Here is a 21,610-nt window from a genome sequence, read left to right on the forward strand (position 1 = left end):
AGAAAATGTTCAAAAACTTCAACAATTGGCTTTATTTAAGCTCAGTCGCAGGCTGCGAGAGCAGCAGCCCAGCGGTGCGAAGCCAGGCATGGGCGAGAACAAGCCCAAACGATCCCTGGTGGGAGGATGGGGACGCTGCTGAGAGACGCCGATGCGAACACATCTGAGAGCCTACGCAAACCCCGGGAAGGCTTGGAGCGCTAACGAGCGGGCGCTAACGAGCGGGCACAAACGAGCGCGTTAGGAGAGCTGAGCCCGTTTCAAGGAGAGGGATGGCGGAGGGCTCTCTGGCTCTTCACCCTGCTGGCTGGGTCCTGGGGCAAAGTGCTGGGGATTCTGGTTGTGCAGGCACTGAGCTGTCCCCAAAGCTGTCCAGAGCCATTCTCTGCGTGACCCAGCAGCGCACAGGCTCTGTCTCGCGGGATTAAGGTGGCAGAGCCTTGACCGGAATACTGGGGTTTCTGGATTGAGACACGCCAGCCCGACCCTGCGCGCGGGGCTGCGGAAGCGTGTGGATGGTGGTAGGATGCCCTGGGCTCGGGGGTTCACACCAGGGTTGTGTGGGGCGATGCTGAGATGGCAGTGCTTCACTGGTGCACCACGTGCTGCTCTCAGCTCTGCGGGTCTCAGCATCCATGCTCTCAGCCATGGATGGCTTTCTGGCAGGGATGGTGGTGGGTGGGAGGCCAGGACCCCCTGAAGCGTTGCACACAGGTGCTGGGGTTGAACACACATTTCCACTGAAGACTGCAGCCCGAGGGGGTGAAACGGTACGGGGTAGGGTCAGAAATTCTCATAGTGATGTGCAAAGTAGGTTTGGTCCTTCTTGTTCAGCTGCCGACAAGCCTTTTCCACGCTCTTCGTCATCCCGGGTGGGCCACAGCTGAACACCCCGATCTTCTGTACCTGGGGAAGAAGGGAGCCGAAGGGATCAAACCCAGCAGCACCAGCTTTCCCCCCAGCCCAGCCCCGCTCCTTGGACCCTTGCCCTCTGGCAGCTTTGGGCACCTCCCAATGGAGCTGATGGGGCCATGGAGGAAGGATGGGATGCCCCAAGGTCTCTGCCAGCTCTGGGGTGTGGCAGCCCCAGAGTCTTGTAATAGCGGGGTGTGTTTGGCTGATACGGGGCATTGCTGACTCTTGCAGCTCATCCTGGCTCTGGAGGGGACGTGGGGAAGTTCATCCCCCTTCTGCCCTTCCCTGGATGTGGATGCCACCAAGGTGTCCCTGGCCTCGAGGACAGGCTGGGATCAATCATCCACACTAGCGATGTCACCAAGGTGTCCCTGGCCTTGAGGACAGGTTGGGATCAATCATCCACACTAGCTGATGGGTGCTTCCCATCCTGTCCCCTAGCCAGGCACTGACCTCAGGGTGCACCTCCTGCAGCGAGCTGAAGAAGGGTACGAAGGGAGGGCGCCCAAAATGGGTGATGGAGCGCAGCCCCGTGAACAGGCTCTTGTTCAGCACCTTCTGGAAGTGCCGCTCGCAGATGTACTGGAAGAGAGATCAGTGTATGTCAGATGGCCCAGCACGGCCCAGTACGGCACGGCAGCCTTCCCGGCGGGCGGCCAGGCTCACCAGCATGGTGGTGCGCAGATCGAACTTCTCAGCCAGCTGCGTGATGTAGATGTGCACGGAGACCAAGTCGTTCCTGTCGGCCTCCTCCACCTCGCGGATGATGTCCGCCAGCCACTCAAACTGCCGCTGTGTGCGTGTCACCCAGATAAAGTAGATCTGTGGCACATGGAGATGAGGCTCAAAGTGAGGCCAACATGCTTACGTGTGTCCATGGCACTCCTTTTCCCAGATGGATCATGGAGGATATTACCCCCAAAGAGGCCAGCAGCAGCAGGAGGCATCTCAAGAGGGCTCTTGTCTTCCAGGTGCTTCCTCTTACCTTCTTACACAGCAGCTTGGAGTTTATGGATGACTTGAAGACCAGGTCCTTGAGGATGGACGCGAAGGGCGTCACCCCGATGCCTCCTCCCACCAGCACCGACACCTCAAACTTGTTCCACTCCTGGTGGCCCTCCCCGAAGGGCCCGTCCAGATAGAGCTGGAAGGGAGCCAGCCATCAGCAGAGCATCTCCAGCCTCTGCTTGCCCAGATCTTGGCCACCTTCAAGGCTGGAGAAGCACCTCAGCGCAACCCATTGCCAAGATGCTCTTGGCTTGGATGTCCCTACCCTGAGAGCAGCAGCGTGGGGCTCACCTTGGGCAGCTTGCCGATGTGGGCCAGGCTCTCTGGGGAGTAGAGCTCCCGTAGGCGAGTGGTCCAGGGCCCCACGGCCCGGATGTGCAGGCTCAGCGTGTCCTCGTGTGGCGCCGAGGTCAGGGTGAAGGGATGGTACTCGGTGGTGCCCAGGGCCACGCAGGCGATGCGCACCCACTGCCCGGACTTGTAGTCAAAGTCCTGCAGCCGCTGGAACTGGAGGTGGGTGACTCCTGGGAGGGGACAGGGATGGAGACTTTGTTAAGGTGGAGACGTTGAGCAGTGGAGGCTCCTCCATTGCTGCAGCCCCTGATGCTCTTGCGAAGAGCCTGGGCTGAGCTGGTGCTGCGTGGCCAGGGGTGTTGTGGTACCTGAGGGCAGGAGCTCAGCTTTCACCACGCTGATCTCCACCTTCTTCCTGCTCAGGCTGAGCAGCTTGTCCGCACTGTAGATGAGCGCTGGGACGATGAAGTAGATGTGGAAGCGAGGCTGCTGGATCAGCGCGTAGCTGCCATGGATGATGACCTGGGCAGGGAGCAGCTCCCATCAGCATGGCTCTCAGCATGGCAAGCCATTGCCCCGTGGCTGATTTGGTAGCAGCTCAGCAGCAGTGGAGAGCCAGGACTGGGGCCACCAGCTCCCTTGGGACCTCCCCAGCTATTTCACCTCATCAGCTGGGCTGACCCACGGGCTTGCAGAAGATTGGCACCACCCCTCTCTCCCAGCCCAAACGCTTTACCAGGACGTAGAGCAGCACATAGAGGTGGTGGGTGATCCAGAAGCCCTGGAAGCTGATGTGTCGGAAGTGGTGGGTGGCGAACACGTACATCACGGCCAGGATCACAAGCAGCAGCACTCCTGTCATGCCTGTGAGAGGAGGGGTTGGGAGGTCCTGGGAGGGTCCCACAGGGGCTCCACCTGGGCTGGGCAGAGGGCTGCCCATCCTGGGTACGGGCGTGCAGGTCTGCCTGCTAGGTGGTCTCACCTGGAATAGTCTGGAAGAACCACCAGTAATACTTCTGTGGGAGCTGCGACCTGGAGAGGGACAAGAGATTGCACCATGGGGCAGCCAGAGCAAGGTCCTGGTTTCTGCTTTCATTCCTGTCCGTGCCCAGAACGCTTTGTCTGGACTGTGCTTTAAATTTCCCCTACCCATCATCCACAAAGATGCTGGAAAAGAGGCAGGACAACACGCTGAGAGGAGTGACTGAGAAGATGTAGACGTTCACTATGTGACCTGCAGTGTGGAGCACTGTAAGAGACAAAAACCGGGAGAGAAAAGCATCACTGTGGCTGCAGGTGGAGATGCAGCAGACCCTGCTGATGCGGCCAGGGACCTGGTGATTCCTCCTCTCCTCTGGTGCAAGGCATCTATGTCTCTGCAGGCTCCATATGGGTCTTCAAGCTTCTGCCTGGTCCTGCTGTGGCTGTGATGGGCTGGTCCTCCTGCTTCAGCTGTGCTTCGTGGGCGGCACACCCCCCAGCAGCCTACCTACCTGAGAAAATCAGGGCGGCCATGGCAATCCAGCGGTGGAAGTCCACGGCGGCATCGAAGGGGATGTAGTGGTTGAGGAAGGTCTCCCGCAGGACGGTGATGAGGTTGCGGCACATGGTAAGCAGGATGTAGGAGTACATGAAGGAGATGCAGGCAGCCGATCCCCGGGAGATGATGATCCCCACCAACGTGGTCTGTGCGATTCCAGTGCTTGGGGACGCGAAGGCGTAGTCTGGGGAGAGAGAGTGGAGGGAGTGTCAGCGTGCCTGGTCCTGAGGGCCATGACCCTACCGGCAACAAGGGGACAGCCACCTGCCTGGCTTCACCAAGAAAAGGTCACCAGGGATGGGGCTGTGTGGGGACAGGGGCACAATTCTCCTTGTCCTGCTGGGTTACAGGGTCTCCTTGGAGGTCAAGGGAGGGGATTGTCTTCCTCTGCCAGGCACTGTGAAACTGCACCTTGGTACTGTGTCCTCAGTTGGGCATTGCAACGTGAGAGGCGCCAACAAACTGGAACGAGTTCAGTGGAGGCCACCAGGATGGGTGGTTAGCTGGAGGACGTCATGGAGGGGAAAGGCTGAGGAAAATGGGCTTGCTAGGCTGGAGGAGATGGGTCAAGAAAGACCTCGTGGCTGTCTGCAACCACTTAACGGATGTTAACAGAGGGGAGAGACCCAAACTCTTTCTCAGAGAGGGACAGTGAAAGGATGAGTGGCAACAGCATGAGTTTCACTGAAGAAAATTCAAGTTTGGTGTAAAATAAAAACTCTTCACGGGGAGAATGGTCAAAAACTAGCACAGGTCCAACAAGGTGGCGGGATCTCCAACACTGAAGCTCTTCAAACCTTCTCTAGACAAGGCCTTCAGCAGCTTGATTCAGCTTTGAAATTGGCCTTGTTCTGAGCAAGGCATTAGGCCAGAACCCTCCAGAGGTCCCTTCCAACCTCAATAATCCTTTAGTTATTTCGGGAAAGGACAAACACTATTGCCCAAAGCTGTGCAGGGACCTTTCACACCCCAGCATGCCCCATACAACCAGCAGCTTTGAGGAGCCAAGCCTATGTACTCCTCCGTGTCTGGGGCAGCAGGGCTGGACGGACACTCACAGTAGGCTCTCTCCACGAACACGCCGGCGGTGATGGCAGAGAAGAGGACCACACAGACGATATGGCGTCGGTAATTCTCAACGAAACGCTTGAACTCCTGGATCTTCTGCTGAACTTTGTTCCGCTCGTACTTCTTCCGTTGTGCTTCGGTGTACAGATGCAGCTGGTACTGATTCACCCTGGCAAATACAAGAAGGCTGGGGTCATTTTGAGCTTTAGCTGGCAAGGTACAGCTTAGGGCCACACTGCCCAGATTTGGGTCTTCCTCCCTGTCCAGCACTGTGACCACCTCTGCACACCAGTGATGGCAGTGGCCTGAGGAGCACATGGTCAGCGGTTGGTCTCAGGTCATCCCGCAGTCTACACGCTTTTGAAAGCTGATAACAAATGTAGATCATGACTTATAAATGGAACCATAAAAGACAATTTTCATAGTAATATTCAACCCTCCAAACTGATCCTGGGGCAGGAGAAGGTCTTTGAAGCTATTAGGGCAAATGAGGATAATCCTGCCATGAATAACAACCACTTATCTGCTTTCTTGTAGAAATATTTGTGGCTGCCACAGCGCCGAGGACCAGAGTCTCTCCTGCAGCTGCAGCTCAGCCCACGGGTGAGCCAGCAGCATCCCAAGGGGCTGAGGAGCACAGGCAGGACCTGCTGGGCAAAGCCCCTCCCTGCGGGCAAGGGATACGCTCTAAAAACCACTATGCCAGGCTCTGGAGTTGGCCACTTCATTATTTTTCTTGTAGAGGCACATCACCCAAACCCAACTACGGCACCATCCCCACCAAGGCAGGGCTGTTCCCGTAGCTCCTTGGCCAACACGAGGCTGCGATGTGTCTGCGCGGGCTGAGGCATCTCCTGCAGCGACAGTCTCGCATCCCCTCCCTACGTTGCACCACCATCACAGGGATGCTGGCTCCTTGCAGCAGTGCCATTTGACCAGAGGACTACCCAGAGTGACACAGAGGCATGAGAAACAGCAAACGGGCTGAACCCGAACCCGAGGAGCGGGCCCAGCGAGGAGAGGACTTACTTTCTGCCTGGTCTCCTCCTCAGCTCTCGCCCTTCTTGCTCCAAGTAGTGATTCGCGGTGTCCAGGTTTGGGTCTCTCTCCTCCTCTGAGACACTTCTGTTGGAAATAGAGCTATGTTTAGCCCAAAGCTGTACTTGTGGGAAGGGCTTGCCAAAATTTTCCCTATTTCTCCGTTTTCCACCTCAGGCTCAGCTGAGAAGGTGTCCAGCACTCTGCCACAAGCCTGCCTGCGTTAACTTTTATTGCATGGAACACGGGCTCGATTCACTCCAAGATAACCCGCCCCACCGAAAAGCAAGGTAGGACTCTCATCCCCACGTGGTGAATGGAATGGGGGCTCCCATCCCCGTGTAGTGAATGGAACAGGGGCTCTGCAGGAGGCAGATCCTTCCCCTCTGCCTGTCTGGGGGCCAGGGCAGGGGGGCAGCAGCCCCACTGCGGCATCTGGTTTGCTCACAGGCATGTCCCAGCGTGGTCATCCCTCTTCCCCAGTGCTGGGCATGTAAACACTCGGTGGGAGCGTTTGCTGACGGGGCTGAGGTAGAGGATGGATGTGCATCAGGGCAGAAAGAAGAAGTAATGGCAGCAGCAGCAAGGCTAAGGAGGAGGGCTCACTGTTTCGACTCTTTCTTCTTTATGAAGGAGACGCGGCTGTGCAGGTTTTGCTTGAACGCCTCGGGGACACCTTTGAGGAACCAAAAGGACAAACAGCTGTTCAGAGTGTGCGGGATGTGGTGGATGAGGCTTGGGCATCTCTCCTGGGCAGGGGTGTGGAGGGGAAGAGGCTCTGAGCTGACACAGACGTCACACATGGAGCCACAGCTGATGCCCTGTTACTGCAGTTGGGTTGGAGAGATTGATGGGGCAAGACATGGGAGCTACGTATTGGGTGCTGCCCGTCGGCTCCAGCTCTGCAGGGCCTGGGGTGACCCAGTGCTCCTGCCCACTGACCTTTGATGCAGAGGTGGGTGAGACGAAGCTCGCTGTCATGGTCCCGCAGCATGTAGTGGAAATCCTCCCATGTCAGCTCATCCCTGTCCTGAAACCCTGAGGCTCGAAACATGGACTCGGTCACCTGCTCTGCCTGGTCTCTGGACAGGCAGTTGTTGGAGATCTCAATGAAGGACCTGGAGCAAGGAGGGGAGATGGGAACTTCAGAGGACCACAGTTGAGTCCTTCAGATAACACAGGGCAGAGCCCCAGACCAGTTTCATGGCAGAAATGAGCTCTTGGTTCTGTTGAGCCCATTCACGTAGCACCCTTCGAGAGTGAAGCACAGAAACTGGGAGCTGCTTCTGAAGATGGCTGTGTTTACAGACATTGTGAAAACATCTAGAGAGATGAGGAGGAGTACCTGAGCATCCTCAGAAACTCCTCTTTGGAGAGGAACCCATTCTCATCAATGTCATACATCCTGAACATCACCTTGGACTTCTCCTCTGGGGACCCTGGTGGGGAGGGAGAGAAGTGAAGTAAAGACAAGATCCTATTTTCATCAACAAAGATGCTTTCAAACATTGTCTTGGAGAGTCTGGACCTGCAGCAGTGAAGCCTTGCCCAGCTCCGAAAAGACTGAAAGCACGCTGCTGATGGCAGCTGGAACAGCAACTGAGTGTGAACGGTGTGCCACCCTTCCACTCGGCTTTCTCAAGTGCAAGGTGAAAAATTGCATAGATACACGTTCTTGTCCATTATTTCGCGACCTCCAAATGTGCTTTTGCACAGCAATGGTTTTCCTGGGAGCTGCTTTGACTGAATCTAGTGTTCCCCACCTCCATCTATGAATCCACCTTTCCAGTGGTGGAGGAGGATCAGAGATGATATCACACACAGTCACTGTCATCTCTCAAGGACAGGACGCATGGTCTGTTCAGGAGGCAGGGCAGATTTGTCTATTGTGGTGAACAAGAGCTCCCCTCATGAACAGTCTTTCAGAAAACATAATTACATTGTCACTACCCCATAACTCAAGTTGAAGCTGTCCTAAGCGAAGCGAATTTTAATCCATAGGATTGTCTACAGATTGACCCGCTGGAAAAATCCTGTCCTTCACTCTGCTGGTGGTGTTGCCAGAGCCTAGAAACAGGATTGAGGGCAACAGATGACACTAACCAGCTCCAGCTCCCACCTTTCATGAAGACCACCAAGATGTCCAGGAATTCCCGGAAGGAGATGTAGCCATTGCCATCTTTGTCAGCCAGGGAGAACATGGAGTCCACAAACATGGAGTGGGCTTTGAGCCCCAGGGCCTCAGCAAACTCAGCCCTGCTCAGCTCACATGTTAGAGACTCCTTTGCCTTCTGTGAAGATTCAAAGTTGAGCTCTCCGGCATCAGACTTGTTGATTTCCAGCACCTGCAGGTTGTGTCCCACAAAAGAAATCCCATGAGGGCTGGCAGAGCAGAAGGCTGCTGTTCACTTGCCTGACCTATTGCACAAAGACCGGTGGCTCCCCTGGCACAAAACTCATGGCATATACCACGAGGAAGTCCTGTGTCTCTCCTGCGCAACGTGACTTTCACACTGAACACCACTGACCGTTATGGAGACCTCAGTTACATCAGCCAAAAGTCTCTTTGCAACTTTGAACGTTCGTGTCAACACAGCAGAACTCCCTTTGTCTTCTGCAAGGGAGAATGTCCCTTGGTCTTGAAAGTATTGGCAGCTTCCTTGTGCATGGCTTACGAGCTCTTACGGAAAGCACCAGCAGCAACGTTCGTTGCTTTATCGATGCAGAAATACCTTCCTCCATGCATCAGAGCCTGCCACACCTCTACATACCTGAGCAAACAGGTGCCTGAAGAAAGTCTCCAGAATTTGTTTTCTCTGCTCCTGGGTGACCGCCCGTTTCATCAGGCTCTGCTCCTTCATCTCAGACATATGCAGATCAAGGCCGCTATCCTTCAAGTAGCCTTGCAGCTTCCCGATAAAGTTGTTCCTCTCTGCCTCCTCCCTGAAAAGCAGCACCTGCAAAAGACCCCACCGAATGGCTGTGAGCAGCAGAGGCTCAGTTGAGATGTGAGTTCTGCTGCTCTTCACCACAGTGGTTGCTCCATGGCATGAGCTGCACCTGGTGGTTCTCAGGAGGCCACAGCCATCCTTCAGGGACCTACGCTGCTCCCAGCGCCCAGGACTGGGTGGTGCAGGGTGTACGCGACCAGTGGCAGAGAGTGGTGGACGGTCCAAGGGAAGGTATCATTGGGGTACTTACTAGATCATACTCCTTAGGGCTCTTCAGGAGCAGAGCTTTGTTGCCTTTGTTGCTGGAGAGGATCACTTCCACCCTTTGATGGGCTTTCAGGCTGATGCTCCGAAGCACAGACCCTCTCCCGTCCAGTACTTTGAGCACTTTGTCAGCTTGGAGCTGAATGTAGACGAGAGAACTGTCTGTCTTGGGACCGTGCCACTCCATGGCTGGTGGGAGAGAGCACAGGACTCAGCTAGAAAGACACATCTGTGCTCCTATTTGTTCCAGCACCTCCTTCACCAAGATGCTGCTTGGGAGTGATACGTTAAGGGAAAAATGATGATCTCCCAACTGCAGAGCTCAAACACATGGACAGTGGAGGATTACAGACCATGGAGCAGTGAGGCAGGATTTTTCCAGCGTCCAGGACAAGGAGATACAGTCCCTGCCCTGGAGCTACTGGTGCAACTGCTTTACATAGGTTTCCTTCAGGTAAGGTGTGATCTGGAGAGGGTTGTAATTAGAAGGACATAGGATTACCCAGGTTGGAAGGGTCTCTCACCCAGCCTCTGACCTAAAGTAGGACCAGCTATGGGATCAGGCCACTCTGCTCAAGGCTTTACCCAGTCAGGTCTTGGACAGGATGGAGACTTCACAACCTCTATGGACTACCTCCTTCACTGTTTGACTATCCTCCTGGAGAAATAGTTTCTCCTTATATCCAGTCTCGATATAAGGTCCAAACCCAGCCCTGGTATGTTCCCTAAATTCAGCCGCATCACCAGACACCATCACAGGACCAACAGTGCCACCTCACCGTGTATCACCTCGCCGGTCACCTCCCTCCGCACGCTGGAGCCTTGCTTCTTCTGCAGCTTCTTGAAATCTCTCTTGCGGAGAAAGGCAACAACCCAGGCAACAAACAGAGTCACTGGGGACACAGGAGAAGAAAGCATGAGGTATCACAAAGATCCTCCCCGCTTTGGCAGCATCACCTGTACAACTGGGGCAGACAGGTGCTTATTCCTTCCTCATCAGCCCATAGCTCCACCATGAAAGCCCTGCTCCCACCTGATGCCCAAGGGCCCTGCTGCCTCAAGGGCCTGAAAAGCGGCCAAATCTCAGCAGCTCCTGCTGGGAGGAGGTGCTTGGTCCATGGGCATTCAGCCCCCTTCTCCGGTGGAAGAGGAGACGGGTAAAGAAACAGAGCAGCAAACCTAAAGGCAGACAGCAGAGGACGACGACGATGATCCCGAAGCCTGCGCCGCTGCCTTTGAAGTAGTCCAGCACAGTCATGGGCGTGCAGTTGGCCAGGTGTTGAGCTGTCAGCTGCTGGGGCTGGGGGCACGGGTCCCCTGCATGGGGGGAGACAGGCTGTGAGTGTTGTGGACCTTTACCTCTCTCCTCTCCATCATCCCCAGGAACCTCTGCATTAAAATGCTGGTGGGGTTCGTTGCCGAGTGACCCAGGGAACACTGCAAAACCGGGATGCTCAAGTTAAACTCCAGATGTTAGGGGACAACCCTTGGTTTCAAGTTGAAGATTTGCCTGCCACAGCAAACCAGGCGCAGAACCGGGCTTAAGCACACTGGGAGTTTGGCACCATGACCTCTCCCGATGGGATGGGATGAACAAGAAGCACCCTGGACCATTGCAAATTGGGGCTCAGAGCCTCTGCTCATCCGTATGCTGCAAAGCCAGGGGGTCCTCCTGGTGCAATTGCATGCGGTGTATGCCAAGAGAACCGAAATGCCTTGCAAGGGCTGGAATGTGTGCCAAGTAAAATGCTTTTGGTAAATGGGAAGGGTGTGGCAAGATCCAGAGAGGAAAAGGCACATCACGCTGTCGGGCCACATCTCACCCTGAGCATGGCGGCAGGACTCCTTCTGGGTTTTGGTGAGGGGAGGAAAGCTCATTTCAAGGACAGCATAGAAGGGCACCAGGGTGAGGGGCGCACATTGGCACAGGACTAGGCTGGGAACCCAAAACGTGCTGCCACTCAAGCCCTGAGCTCTCCCTGGGCTGAAATCTGACTGGGCAAGTTCATGCTGCCATTGCAACTACATCTGCAGGAAAGCCTGGCCAGACCTTCCAGCAGCCCCAGTTGACCAACAGCCCCATGGGCAGAGCAGTCGGGCAGGAGGAGGTGTTGCGGTCCAGCACCCAGGGCACGTCTCGGGGGCTGATGCAATTGAAGGCAAAAGGAGGCGACATTACACAGCTACAGAATGCGAAGCTGAACTCATCTGCAAACTTCATCGCTTTTCAGGTCGCTCATCGGCACAACCTGCAGACCTGTGTGTGCTTGTATATCAAGGGAGCTAGAGGACACGTCAGCGAGGAGCGTGACCCAGCGTGGGGTAGGCAAAGGCCAAGTTTTAACCCCAGCACAACCTTCCAGGGCATCGGTTGCTTTTTTGGACCCAGAGATCCTGCGAAGACTCATGCAACGCACATGCCTGGACTTCAGCCCACTTTCAACACCCGTGCTGCCCCTGAGCAACCGTTGCATTTCGCTGGCTTAGGGGCATGGCAGGTGTCAGGCTTGAGAAGCTGCCAGCCTGGTGTTACTGAGTCACCGAGATGAGTCTGCTTTCCTCCCTGACTCGCCGGTGCCGTTTGCACCCACCCTCGCTCCAGATGAACGCGTTGGGCTGGAGGTTGGTGAGGTTTGCGTAGGTGACGGCAGCCAGGACGTCACGGAAGGTGGTGTTACGGATCTCCCTGGTTTCCTCCACTGTGAACAGCCTGGGGAAAAAGATGTGGGGCCAAGCGGTGGTCCTGGGTGTCATTGTCTGGCGGCAGGAGAGATTCGCTCCCCACACTGTTTTAGGAACTGAGGAAGCTGGAGGATGATTTTTCTTCCAGCCCCAGTTGTTATGTCTTACTGGGGCTGGCAGAGCAGTGGGCAGTCTGCTCTGTGTGCCAGACGGGAAAGAGGCATTTACCCATTCTTGGTGTTTTCGAACCAAAATCTGTCACCATCACGCAGGCGCACAAACTGGTCCAGGATGATGGCGCTGAAGAGGGAGCCGTCAGCCTCCAGCATGCCTCCGGGGAGCAGCTCCAACCCGGCTGTGTTGTTACCATACAGAGCAGCAACTTTCTCCAGGACCTGGCCAGAAACCCCCACCGCACACGTGTGAGCAGAGGGAATCCTGCCAGGGCCTCAGAAAGTCTTGGCAAACCTCAGGAGAAGCAAGGAACATGCATTTCCCAGGCATCACATGTCTGTGGGCTGGGAGGACGCTCAGCGCCATGCAGCCTTGAGCTCATGACTTGACCTTGAGTAGCTCAGCTCCAGGAGGAGCAGAGCACCCAGCAGCGTAGGAGCTTAGCACTGGGGCAGGATGTTCACGCCATGTAATTACACAGTTACCCCAAGGCAACTGCCCCACAGGCATGAAAATGAGCTAGGGCAGGATGCGCACTGACGTCCCTCTTCCAACGTTGCTGGAGAAGGCAGTTACTGCCTGGCCTGCCCCAACACCCTTTGTGCCCAGACCTGTTCATTGTTACCTGTTGCTCCAGGTGTGGGGCAAGATCCGACCAGTTCTGGAGAGGCTCCAACCCAAATCGCTCCCGAGCCTCATTATAGGTAGGCAGGCCAAGGTCTCGTCCACGCTGGAGCCAGCTGGCCACGTAGTCCGTGCGGGTGTACTTCAGGGGCCCATACCAGTAATCTGTGGGTGGATTCAAAGCCATGGTGATGGCAAGGCAGAGCTGGAGAAGGAACCCTAGCCATCCCAGCTGCCAGGGCAGCCTTGTCCCTCTTCCATGAGCCATGTGGAACACAACAATCATCTCCATGTCCTTGCCAGGATGGTCACAGGAACATGTTTAACATGCCCTGCAGCTTCTCTGTGCCTCCGTTAACGAGGTTGAAGCTAGCCTCAGCATGGGTGCTGATGGCAGTGGCAATGGGACCTGTCTCCCCACTTGACCCCCACATATCCCCAGAATTGAAGGTCCCCACTGATGCACCAGCTGCAGTGCAGGGAAGTACAGACCTTGGAGATCTTCCACCACAATGTTGTCCTCCCGCTCTGCAATCTGTGAGCTCATCCCCAGCAGGAGGCTGTCCACATCCATGTTCTCTCCCTGCTGCAGCCCAGTGCTCTGAGGGAAGATGTGAAGAGCAGGTGATGCCTCATGGGCCCGAGGACATGGGACAGCCCCACACTCCTGAGCTGGTGCCCATAGGAGTGCAGACCCTGGGTGCAGGGATACCAGGGATTTCTTCCAGGCTCATTTTCTCCATGTCAGCTCAACCTTGAGGTCTGTGCTTGCTGTGGCTCAAGGCGGCATCTGGGGATGCCTGGATGAGGAGAATCTCACACCCCTTGGTTGGCTGTCATGCTCTGCACCCAATTTCCCTTCCACCTCCCTGTGGGGTCCTCTGTAAGTAAGGAATGAAGCCCCTCCAGCCAGCCTGCCACATCCTCCAGACCTCCACATTACCTTCCCCATACCTCTCTGCTCCAGTAGCTGTTGCAAAGCCGCACCGCTGGGAATGAGCCTCCAGGGCCGGGCACTTTCTGGAACTGGCACATGGGGTCTCTGGAACAGCAAAGAAGGGCTTGACCCACAGCCCCCAGCTGGGGCTGCCCCAAGCTGGCAGGTCTTGTCTGTCCCAGTGGGGGATTTCCCGCTGGGGAAAGGAAAGGACCATCCCCAGCCATCACCCCAGCTCGGGCATCCCATTTGCTGGCATGGGCACTGCTCTCCCACAGCCTGGCTGGGTTGCTCCTACCTCTTGTAGACACCCGGTGGCACCATGGTGGCCAGGAATTGTCCCGCAGCAGCCATGAACTCCGGAGAGAGGCTGGGGTCCAGGTGCTGCTGGTAACCTACGGGCAGCAGTCCTGGTCCAGCACCCAGGCTGGAAGGAAAGGGGCAGAGCACCCTCTCCCGCCCCATCCTCCGGCTCCCCTGCTCCCCTCATCCCTGCTCACTCCACAGCTCCATCACCCGCCGTGCCCCTCACCTTTGTACTCTGGGATGGGTGTCCCCAGCAGGGTCGGCAGCCACTCGTACAGCACGATGTTCTAGGGCACAGGGGCGGTCGGGTCAGGGACAGAGCCAGGGAGGGTATTGGGGGTCCTGGTAGAGCCAGGAGATCCCATCCCTCACCTGGAAGGTGGCGATGACCCGCTTGCGAGCGTGCTGGAAGAGATCTTCATCAGACCAGGTAGGGTGTACCCGGGCCAACTCCGTGGCCAGGTGGTTGTGGTAGCGAAACCAGGCGATGCTCTCAGCCTGCAGGAAGCGGTTCTCGTTCCCCCAGGCACTCCCCAGATCTGCAAGAGCCACCAGGACCATCACTGGGGGATGTCACCATTGGGTCTGGCTTTGCCCGTGGATGGAGGAGCACCCTCAGCCCTGTGGCTGCAGCCCAGCATCCCTTTGTCCCCTTGCCCTTCCTTCATCTCCTTGCCCTTCCTTCATCCCCAGGGAGAAAAGCAGCCCAAACAAGTGAGAAGCAGCACTGGGCCTCCAGCACGGACCAAAGTTTGGGCAGGTGAGGAATTCAAGACAAGCTAAGCAGGTTTTTATCATCAGCAGTCCCTCTCCCAGGAGGATATTGCCTCGGATCAGAGGGACCAGCACCCACTGGTCTCTGCGTGTTGGCTGGAAAATGACCCGCTGCCTTCTGGGGATGCAGCACCTTAAGCTCACGGTGTGTCTTTGCTGCGGTATGTGTCTCCCTCTCCCTCAAGTGGGGAAACTGCCTGCTCTCCCATGAGACTCCTGACCCATGTGTCTTGGCTCATCGCACCCCCCCGGCTCTTTCCCAGAGCCCCCTCTGGGCTCAGCTCCAGGGACCTCCTGCTTCCCCTGCTCACGTTCAGGGATGGAGCCAAGCAGGTGAAAACCCATTGAGGATGCCACCATTACCGTAGATCCCCCGGGGACCACCCTGTCCCGTGGACGGATCCAGCGCCTTCCACATGGGGACCTTGCCATCCGTCTCCCTCGGGAGATGCCCACTGGGCCCCGACGCCAGCTGTCCCCTCGAAAAGTTCCGCAGGGCATCGCTCCAGGAGTGAGAGGGGCCGTAGATGGAGCTGCCATCCAGCCAGCCCGTCACCTCGTTGGTCTAGGGCAGGAGCAGAGAACAGGTGTTAACAGACACCGGGGTCTTGGCGGAAAGGTGAAAAAAAAGGTCTGAAAAGCCTCAACTTGGCCCTTTTGGTCTTGCAAAGCAGCCACTCCTTGCCCTGCTTTAACAAGAGCCATCAAGATGCAAATATATACGCTGACAAACTCTGTGCAAACTGCAGGAATTAGTGCTGGGTACAGGAAAAGACCAGATACAGATTTTTCAAAAGCGTATTTTGTTTTTTTTTTTCCCCAATTATTTTCAGCTATGCCCAGAAGCAGACATCTGTGAATTCGTACGTAGGCAAGACCAAACTGGAAGAGGATTAAACCCGTCCCTGGGGAAACTGGAAACACTGGAGTTTCCTCCTCCAAGGAGCCCTGTCCTCACAGCAGGGAGTCCCACTGCCCTGGCAGCATGTTGGATATCTCCCCTGCCAAATGTTTTCATGAAAACATCTTTATTTAGTCTGAAAAGACGCTGGAGTTTTTATTTTTCTAGGTTTTGAAATACTGCTAAAACCATGACTTGCTAATCTGGTCTCATCGTGATTTGTCACGTGGAAGGTTCAGGGGGTGAGTATTTTGCTTCGGTAATTTTGATTGGGAAGCTTTCCAACATGAGGGAGAGAGCACAAGGGCTTGGGAACACATCCAGCCTCAGCACAGTAAAATACGGAGAAATTGGGGGGAAATCTGGATTTTTGCCAAAATGACTGAAATTCAGAGAAGCTTTACAATTTTACAACTTTATAACAGTACCAGCTCAGTTTTGTGATGCATTATTAAAGATAAGAGTTGGTGCCAAAAAAAAGGTGTCATAATTACTGACCTTCTAGAGCAGCACAAGTGTGTAAATTGGTTATGGAATTCCATCACGCTTGCACCAAAAAGGCACCAGTTATCACTTGTTTCACCACATACAGACAGTCACACTTTTGCTCATTTTGACTGAAGTCAAAATAAAAACTTTGGCAGCCAAGGAAGACCGCGAGTTGCATCTGCTTTACCCTTTCCTCTTCTCCCCTCCATAAACTGTGCAAAACGCTCAAATTTGAAGCAGATCTAGAATAACTACATTTTCTTTGGCCAAGAAAAGCACTGACCTTGAGCAACCACAGATGTTGCTCCATGTGAACCACTACCTTGGAGGTTATGGTTTGGGTTTGTTTGCAATCAGTTCAAACACTTGAGACGTGCTTTTTTAACAAAGTAGCAGCACTCTCCTTTTATTTTTGCAAACACTATCTTGGCTGCTGCAGACCCCAATATTGGGTGAAAAGGAATTTAGCCAAAAGGCAAAGAGCAAAGGAAACACTGCCTACCTGCTCCCGGGGGCTGTTGGGGCTCTGCCCTGTCTCCGTTGCCCAGCGGATGCGCTGGAAGGGCAGGACCACGTCTCCAGTGCCTTCAGGGTCAAACACGAGGTCCCCAGACGGGATGTGGATGTTCAGGAACTCAGCAGGGCAGCCGGGTTTCTCCATCCCCAGGATGTCCAAGAGCACGTGGAAACCTGTCAGAGACCCAAGCACAGCCAGCAGCTGGGAGGACTGCCACCAGCGCCTGGAGCAGGACGTGATGGTGGGCAGCTGAGCTGTACGTAGGCTGAGGGGACCACCCTGTGCAGCAAGAGTGGTTTCCTTCCTGCTTTTGCTGCTGGTTTGCTCCACGACTTTGAAAAAGTCACTTTGGGCTGGAGCTCAGATGTGCTGAGCTCCAGATTGCAGGAACAGGGCTCCACATGGCTCTGGCCAGATCCCATGAGTAGGGTAGGGTCATTCAGGGACCAGGGTGGTGAAACCTAGCCAGTGGATGTTCAGAAACCTTCATCAGCTGGACCATTTGCTGGGCACCACTTCACCAGGAGCAAGGCTCTGCATTTAGCCACTATTTCCCTGAGCTTCCCCTTGCCTGTGCCCTTCAAAGCCAAGGGTTGCTGCTGATGCTGAGCCCCATGGCTGCCATTGCTGTTGGCCCATTTGAGCTTTGGTGTGATGGGAAAAAATACCTTCTAGAGACAAGCTAAACGGTATTGCGTTAGTGTCTACTCCCCCTGTGGCTCATCTTGGGGTCAAGCACCCGAGCTTGGGTGTCTGGGGACGTGTATGAACCTGAAGCTCTACAGGGAGCTAATTGTCTCCACTTCTTTGACGAGTTCAGCCTGTTTTCTCAGTGAGCCAAGGGTGTTTCCCAGAGACAGACATCCCTGAGCCTGGAGATCCAAGACCCCATTGAGCTCCTGAGCAACAGTAAAAATTGCCCTGATTTGCATCGATTCTGCTGCAAATGGATGGTGAGGAGTGCTCTGACTTAAAGTGCAAGAAGCCAACATTTTTCCACCCAGACCAACATTTTTCCACCCAGTGCCAGGCCCCAGCTCCTACCGAAGAAGACGGCCAGCACGGTTGTGTTCCTGCGGGAGGGCAGCCCAGAAGGTCCCCGTGCCACCGCGTTGCTGAGCTGGCGAGCGTTGGGCACGCGGGGCTCCTGCAGCGCCTGGTAGACACCGTCCGCGTAGTTGGCCGGCAGGAGACGCAGCAGCCTGGCACCTGTGTCACCAAAGCAACACAGTGTGGGTCCCACAGTGCCCAACAGATGGGAGACATAGTGATAGTGAGGTGCACCGGCGTGTGCGAGGGTCCCAGAAGAGAGCAAGAGGATAGCATAGATGCTTATAGGAGCCAAGAACACACAAGTTTTTGTATCAACACTTAAAACTTCTGGCAGCCTCTCTTAAAACTAAGAAGGATCCTCCATGGACACGTTCCCTTCCAGTTGTCCTCTGGTCCATGTGCATCCCCATTGCCTCCTGGAGGTCTGGGATGCTGTGCTCCAGTGGGTAACTGAAATGGTGCTCAGCTGCCTATGCTGACTATGCAATCCTGCACAGACATAGTGGTTGCCAGCACCATAGGGAAGACGAGAGGGAACAGCCAAAGAGACAGAGATGAGGGAGAAGATGAGGGAGAAACATCCTATCTTCGCCCTCACTGCCTGTCCTGTAACTGGAAAGTAGAGAGGTTGGCGTTCATTTCTCAGTGATGAATGAGCTCATTTTGAAAGGCTCTTCACCAATGTGGTGGGCTGCATTTGCTGGAGCTCTCCAGAGCTGGGGGGAAATTCAGAATTACCGGCTTAGTTTTGGGCTAAGTTTCCATAGATTGGTTTCTAAATGTTAAGGTCCGATCTGTCTGCTCTGGAAGAGGGAGATCTTGTCTGCCAGGGACCCACTGGATCTTGCTGACAGGCTTTGGTATAACCAAAGGGCTGATGACACACATGCCCTGTTGGAGAGCCATTCGGGCTCAGAGGAAGCTGTGTAACTGCCACCATGCCTTGTGTCATTGTGTAAGTGACCAATCTGGGCTGCGGAAAATGGGAGGATTCATAATCTTTGATATTATTGATAAAATCCTGCCTGATCTGCCCTGGTCCCTGGCTTGGGAACATCTCCTGAAGATGGGTCCGTGGGCTGGTTGAAGCCATGAGAAAGCAGCTCACCACTGGCACAGGGAAATCTCACATGCTGATCCCAGTACAGACCAGAATATGCTGCACAGCAGCCCAACAGCACAATATCTGCCCTGTGCAGAGGCGAAAAAAAGTAGGTCCAGCATGCCCGGACCATGAGTTCTTCTGTCTCTGGACTTGTGTTGAATGCAGCTTGAACCGCATGTTGATTTTGGCTAAAGATGCCTTTTCCCAGCTCCAGGATCCCTGACCATCACTGAAATGCCTGATGAGAAGACCTAGGTCATCCCTACCTTGGGTATTTTCAATGGCCCCACAAAGGCACAGCTCTGCTCTGGGGCTGATCCAACACCAACGCGACCTGCAGATGGTGTGTGGGCAACAGGTAAAAGTGGCAAGGCCAGGACGTGGGAGACAAAGCCAGACGGTTTGGCCTCTCCAGGCTGCTCCAATGGGACTCTCAGGTGCATCTAGGGACCTTCCTTGAGTGCCAACAGCCACCTCTCAAGGCCATGGGAGGTGGCATTGCCTGGTCACCTGCCTGGCTCAGGCTCAAGTCAGAGAGGGTCTCTATCTCAGTTGTAAAGCGAGTCAGATGCCAAAGCACCAGCTCGCCCCGTCCCACCATCCCCACCCCCAGGCCTGGTACTCACCCACTGAGCCGCGGCTGTGGTGCAGCAGGTTGTTGTACCAGCCGTCGTAGCGCTGGACCTCCCAGGAGACACTCTCCTGGGCTCCTGGAAGAGACCGGACCCACTTGGTGAGCAGTGAAAAAAAGTGCATGAAACGAGCATCTCCATTACAGAAATATATTTTTATTGCGATATTTTCCCGTGCTCTTTCTGAAGCTTTCTGTACAAACAGGTTTTTAGACAAGTTTTTCACTCCTTTTGAGGGATAAGCAATGTCTAAAATAAGAAGTTCATGTTTGTGATCCTGATGTCCCCAAATCAATTTCTGGCCCCAACCAGTCTACTCCCCAAGGATCTTCATTTTCCTCTTCTCTCTCATTGTATCGGAAGAAATCTCTCCTTGCTTCTGACACCCAAAAGGTCCATGTGAGTCAAGCAAAGGTCTTGACACTGGAGTTACGCCCTCCTCCATGTGTTTTGTGTCAACATCAGCCTTTGTTAATAAATACATACTTTTTGCCTTTGTGTTAATTTTTATTGCTTTTATTATACTAGCAAGAAGCTCCAGTTCCTGGTTACAAGCTGTGTACACATATAAAAAGCAGTAGGTGAGTCTCCCAACCTGCAGGATCTACAAGTTCAGCATTTTTCTCCACTTTTTTCTTATCTGCTCACAAACTGAATCGTCCCCATCGCTGATACGATGCCCCACAAGTTAGAGGGAATTCCTCTGAGGGGCAGAAACTATGCAGGACCTCTCCTTGGATCCCCTTCCCCAAGACCGTACTTACCCCCCAAGGTCCACGTCACCAGCAGAACCATGGTCAAGCTCAACATCATCTCCATGGGTTGCATCAGCCACTGGGTCTTTGGAAGCAGTGACCTGCAAACAGAGAGGAGAAGGAGGGAGCTGGAGCTGGGCTGCTCCCCAGGGCTCGGAGCATCAGCAGTTTGTGTCTTCCATCCAAACTACCAGAGCCATTTCCCTTTCCCAGGAGCAGCTCTCCATGGCAGAACTTGGTCTGTAAGGGCGTGGGGAGACACTGACACCACATCTCCCCTGCCTATCGAACCTTCTCCAGTTATTGCTGGGAACCTCCTCACAGGCAAGAAGGCTGAATCACAGCAGTCCTTATAGGATGCGCTGAAGAAAAGGAATATGCCAATCAGGGCTAGAGACCTCATGTCCAAGGAAGATGAGCATCTCATGAGTTTACGCAGCTGTCCCACTAGCTCCCTTTCCATGCTCCAGCTGAGAGCTCCAGCTTCACCCGTCCCAGTGTGGCTTTCCCATTGACAGGCTTCTCCAGAAAGAGCCCTCTGCCCTCACACCTGCCTCCCAAACTTTGCAGATCACCCCAGGGGCTACTTGACGCAATGAAACCAGACCGACCTTGGAAGGCTGTGGTGCAGCTTGCTGAGGGAAAGCTTTGCAAGCTTGGATTAGCTCCATAGATCTGTCAAGCATCAGGAAGTTTGTAAAGTCTGATGAGCCTTCCAGGCTCTGTTGTTCCACAGAGTCCCTGTGACACCTTTGGAAAGCCACTCCCTCCCTCTGCATCTAATTGAATCAAGCACCCGCTTCCCTAGCCTTGTCTTCTCCTATCAGACAGGATCCCTGTGTCCTATCAAGGCCTAGAGTTTCACACCCTTCCAAAAACCATGCTGCACAGGGTACAAATACACGGCTACCCCCAAAGCAAGGATCTCCTTCTCCACCTGATCTCAGCAGAATTGGCTCCTCCAGAGTTAGGGCTTCAGCCTCCAAATGCCTCCTGAGCTCCCTCCAGAGCCATGTATCATCTGGGACTGTGGGACACATCAGCGTCCTGACAGAGCAGCAGTCCCATTGCAGAGCTAAGTGTGATCACACAAGTAGAGGGGAGCAGTTTCAAGGCATCTGAGAAGCCTGGAGCCTGATCCCTATGGTCCTCGTTAGTAACAGATTGTTTCTAGCTCTCCCCAGTGCTAGTGGGACAGACTGAGGGCCTGTCACCTTCCTGGGTTGGATGTCATCCAGCCTTGGATGTCATCCAGAAAATCCCAAACCTGTGCGCACGCTATGGACAGCATGCACACCAATGGTGTCTCCAGCTGTCCCACCTGGGGACACCCCTGGAGCCATATGCCCCAGTGCCACCACCGTGCACCTGCAGGGACTCAGTCCTCCGGTGGGACATAAGGGGTCCCTGCCTATCCCCAGGGTGCCCTCTGCCCACGCAGCCAGGGACGTGCATAGTCCCAACCCACTCTGTCCTGTGTCCTTGCTTCCTCACAGGCAGGGATGTGCGTGGCTCCATCGCACCATGCAGGTGAGGACATGCATGACCCCATCCTGCCCTGTCCTCACTCATGACCCAGACCT

General features: G+C 54.8%; 1 protein-coding gene across 3 annotated transcripts; it reads right to left on the reverse strand.

The window, feature by feature from the left end:
- Window positions 1–783: 783 nt before the first annotated feature.
- DUOX2 (dual oxidase 2) lies at window positions 784–20,100 on the reverse strand. Of its 3 annotated transcripts, none has more exons than XM_086620008.1 (33): window positions 20,037–20,100; window positions 19,267–19,350; window positions 17,527–17,691; window positions 16,468–16,655; window positions 14,939–15,140; window positions 14,174–14,340; window positions 14,028–14,088; window positions 13,794–13,890; window positions 13,513–13,600; window positions 13,051–13,159; window positions 12,560–12,723; window positions 11,989–12,155; window positions 11,670–11,788; window positions 10,258–10,395; window positions 9,858–9,971; window positions 9,065–9,267; window positions 8,635–8,820; window positions 7,983–8,208; window positions 7,209–7,302; window positions 6,806–6,981; window positions 6,479–6,539; window positions 5,855–5,965; window positions 4,816–4,994; window positions 3,711–3,941; window positions 3,367–3,466; window positions 3,200–3,249; window positions 2,954–3,081; window positions 2,586–2,739; window positions 2,215–2,447; window positions 1,901–2,059; window positions 1,582–1,737; window positions 1,369–1,497; window positions 784–906 (listed from the first exon to the last, which is right to left on the reverse strand). In XM_086620008.1, exons 1-33 carry the CDS (start codon window positions 20,098–20,100, stop codon window positions 784–786), a joined length of 4,626 nt encoding a protein of 1,541 aa, XP_086476134.1. The 3 variants fall into 3 exon arrangements, with proteins under 3 accessions (XP_086476134.1, XP_086476135.1, XP_086476136.1); XM_086620009.1 differs by having other exon boundaries at window positions 5,855–5,950; window positions 6,470–6,539; XM_086620010.1 differs by having other exon boundaries at window positions 5,855–5,950; window positions 20,037–20,085.
- Window positions 20,101–21,610: the final 1,510 nt, after the last annotated feature.

The sequence above is a fragment of the Tauraco erythrolophus genome, chromosome 14, assembly GCF_009769465.1.
Source record: "Tauraco erythrolophus isolate bTauEry1 chromosome 14, bTauEry1.pri, whole genome shotgun sequence".
Lineage (NCBI taxonomy): Eukaryota > Metazoa > Chordata > Aves > Musophagiformes > Musophagidae > Tauraco > Tauraco erythrolophus.